Below are 3019 nucleotides of genomic sequence, written 5' to 3' on the forward strand. Positions count from 1 at the left end.
TCCCTCAAAAGCTATCATTCAAAAGGGGCATTGTCCACCCTACTTATCTAAGCAGTATTCTAGAAGGCCTCAATAAAGTTCTAATATCACATGAGTAGTATAAGAGTTCTAAGTTTGAGCATGCATAAGGTATAAGATTTCTAATACATTCTTGTGTTATTTAAGTTTGAGCATGCCTCGTTTTTATAATGTAGACATGTGGGGAGATGCAATCCAGAGTCAAGAAGCCCAACGCGCTGTTGTTTAGTGTCCATCGTTGATGATTCAGACATGGAGCATCTCTCATAGTTGGCCGCTAGTCTATCCCATCGGTATCAGTATGGGAGAGAGAGTGTGTGGAACATTTTTGCTCCACCCTCATTTCCTTCCACAGTTAACCCTACACCAATGGGGGGTACTCTGATGGATGGTTCTACTCCTGGGTTATGCACTCCTATACCCATGTCCACTCCGATTGGAGGATCTAGTTCACATCTAAGTGCTGGGACTTCATGTGGAGGTTGCGACTAGGCCACTCCACTCTCTTCAGTGGCACCTAGTCCACAACCTCATCAGATAGGATGTCTGCCTCTTCTCGTTGTTCTAGTGGGAGTCAACATTCTAGTGGGGGATCCAGGGAGGACAGATAGGTCGATCATTGAGCATAGAAAGGGGAAGCATCTTATAGCATGCATGCATCACCTTGTAAATCTTGAGTTCAGAAACATTTGGGGCATTGGCTGGAGAAGTCAAGACAATGCAAAGAAGCAATACATTCTGCAAGTATTGAAGACAGAGTTTCCTGTGCCCCATCTCGATGTACAATTTAATGACCTTAAGATGCTAGATCGTATGCGGGGTTATGTAAGTCACAGGAAATCATTGATTGCCAACGCCATAAAGCGTGGTGGCGTCAAGCCGCTAGGAGAATAAAAAAAGGATTGGAAGAAGCCCAAAAAGATGTACCGGGAAAATCCTGACCTATTCAAGCAACAAAGAGAAGCAGCCCGAGTACGCATGCATAAAAGCGGGGCTTCTCATCTTAGATCGGGTGGAAGGCCATCTTTCCTTGCTCAGCTTGTAAGCATTTGAACTCTTAACATTTTGTTTTCAAAACTATGGTTTCCAAAGAATTAAATCATATATAAATTGTTCTTTTTTAAATGTATATTTAACGTAGGAAAATGTGGTGGGCCGTTCTCCTTCTCATTTGAGGAGTACGACTTTGCTGATCACAATGGGATCTCCGTCACATTGAAATGGTTGTGACAACATGGTGTCGCATTGAACTATGAAGCTATGCTTGTTGCTGTAATTTTATATTATTTTGGTTTTATCAGCTTTTAGAAATTTAACTAGTTTGTGTTTTAACATAACTTGATCTTGTGTGGTGCAGAAAGATGATGAAGAGGCAATAGGCGAGGAGGAGGAGAAGGATGAGGAGGAGGAGGATAAGTAGAGACAGGTCTATTTTGTTTAATGTTTTGTAACCTCATATTCAATGTAACTCGCTTGCTATGGCATTTTGGATGTAACTCGCATTTTATGGTGTTTCAGATTAAATATAATTAAGATTTTTCAAGTTACTATATTTTGTTTTGTATTTTAATATGTCGATATGTTTGCTTGTACAAATTAGAACTGTTTTCAATAGATTGAATTATTGTTTTTTTGTATAGATTTGGGGATAATCCCCGAGGAAAAAAATTATAGCACTGCTGAGTGGCAGAAATAGCAACATTGATGTTTTTAACAACGCCATTGAGCTACGAAATTAGTGGCACTAATTTTTTTGACAACACTGTTGAGCGACAAAAATAGCGTGGGATATAGCGGCGGTTCTATCGTTGAAAAAATAGTGATGTATACACCTTGACACTTTTCCAAATCCTTTTATAAAAGCCATGCTGTAAACATCGCTAACCCCTCTTTTTGTTGTAGTGACTTTTCAATCATTTGGATGCTTGCAAGTTTTCATACGGAAGTTCAATGTTAGTTTGAAAACTTCATTCAACATAGTAAGAATACACGTGTTGCTCATAGTTATGAGAGAGGATTATTGATACAATATGCAACAACGCAATCCTCCATGAGGATGGCACACAAAGAAAGGGTTATTTATACATCTATACTCACCTTTTAAAGTTGTCAAAAATTACCACCCTTAAGTTTAAAAGCTCTAAAATATGTTAAAAAGTTGTAAATGAGAAGCTCACAAAATTATTTCCCCCCCATGGTGTATTAGCTCATATAATCTTCTTACCATGGTCAACCATGATTTTGGAGTGTACCATTCTTTAGTGTCATATGGGCTTGTTATGCTCTCGTCACATGTACACCTATGGCCTATGGCGAGAGCAATAGCTATCTCTCAAACCATATCACATGGGGTCTTTAAGACATTTGCAAATTCAACAAAAGGTTACAACCATGAAACCTACTCTACATAACCAAAGCTTCAAAATAAAGCTTGACTTTTAGCTCCACAGTTGCATAGGTATATATATTCATTTATATAAGCTTCATTCTCTAATCATATATATATATATATATATATATATATAAGCTTTCTCACGTTCAGATTTGTGTATTATTTTCTTACATGTTTTTTTAAATGTACAAAAGGTATTTTTATATATAAAAATAGATGCCATGAAGACACACAGTTATACAAAAAGCATAGGAATTAAGCGAGTGATTAACACATCAAGACTCTGATGAAGGGAAGCTAGGGAACCAGCATGGAATTAAGCGAGTAATGAACACATCATCTCTGATGAAGGGAACTAGCTTTACTGTACCATCTTCAAAGATGAACTATCCTCGTCATTTTCGTAAAGGAAATGAGTACTTGGGAGCTCGTGTGAGAGCAGTGTATCCACACAGTTTAGGCAGCCGTAATCATTACCTCAGAGGTCGACATTGCTGCAAGGCGCTTGGCAGCTGAGGGCAACAGCTCATACTCAATCCACACTCTGGAAATAGAGACAGGCTGCAAGGGAGAGTTGGTATTAGGAACGATTGTGATCACCAGACTTTC

General features: G+C 38.6%; 1 protein-coding gene across 2 annotated transcripts in view; it reads right to left on the bottom strand.

Moving 5' to 3' along the window:
* Positions 1-2582: 2582 nt before the first annotated feature.
* LOC147611893 (aureusidin synthase-like) overlaps positions 2583-3019 on the bottom strand; it is a 2236-nt gene continuing 1799 nt past the window's right edge. For both annotated transcript variants that reach the window (XM_086784220.1, XM_086784221.1), the window contains one exon: positions 2583-3019. This exon is cut by the window's right edge and continues 724 nt beyond it. In XM_086784220.1, coding sequence (XP_086640346.1) covers positions 2867-3019 — 153 coding nt within the window. In that variant the 3' untranslated portion in view covers positions 2583-2866.

Source organism: Cibotium barometz, chromosome 46 (assembly GCF_041138505.1).
Source record: "Cibotium barometz isolate CiBa-2024 chromosome 46, ASM4113850v1, whole genome shotgun sequence".
In the NCBI taxonomy this organism is placed as follows: domain Eukaryota; kingdom Viridiplantae; phylum Streptophyta; class Polypodiopsida; order Cyatheales; family Cibotiaceae; genus Cibotium; species Cibotium barometz.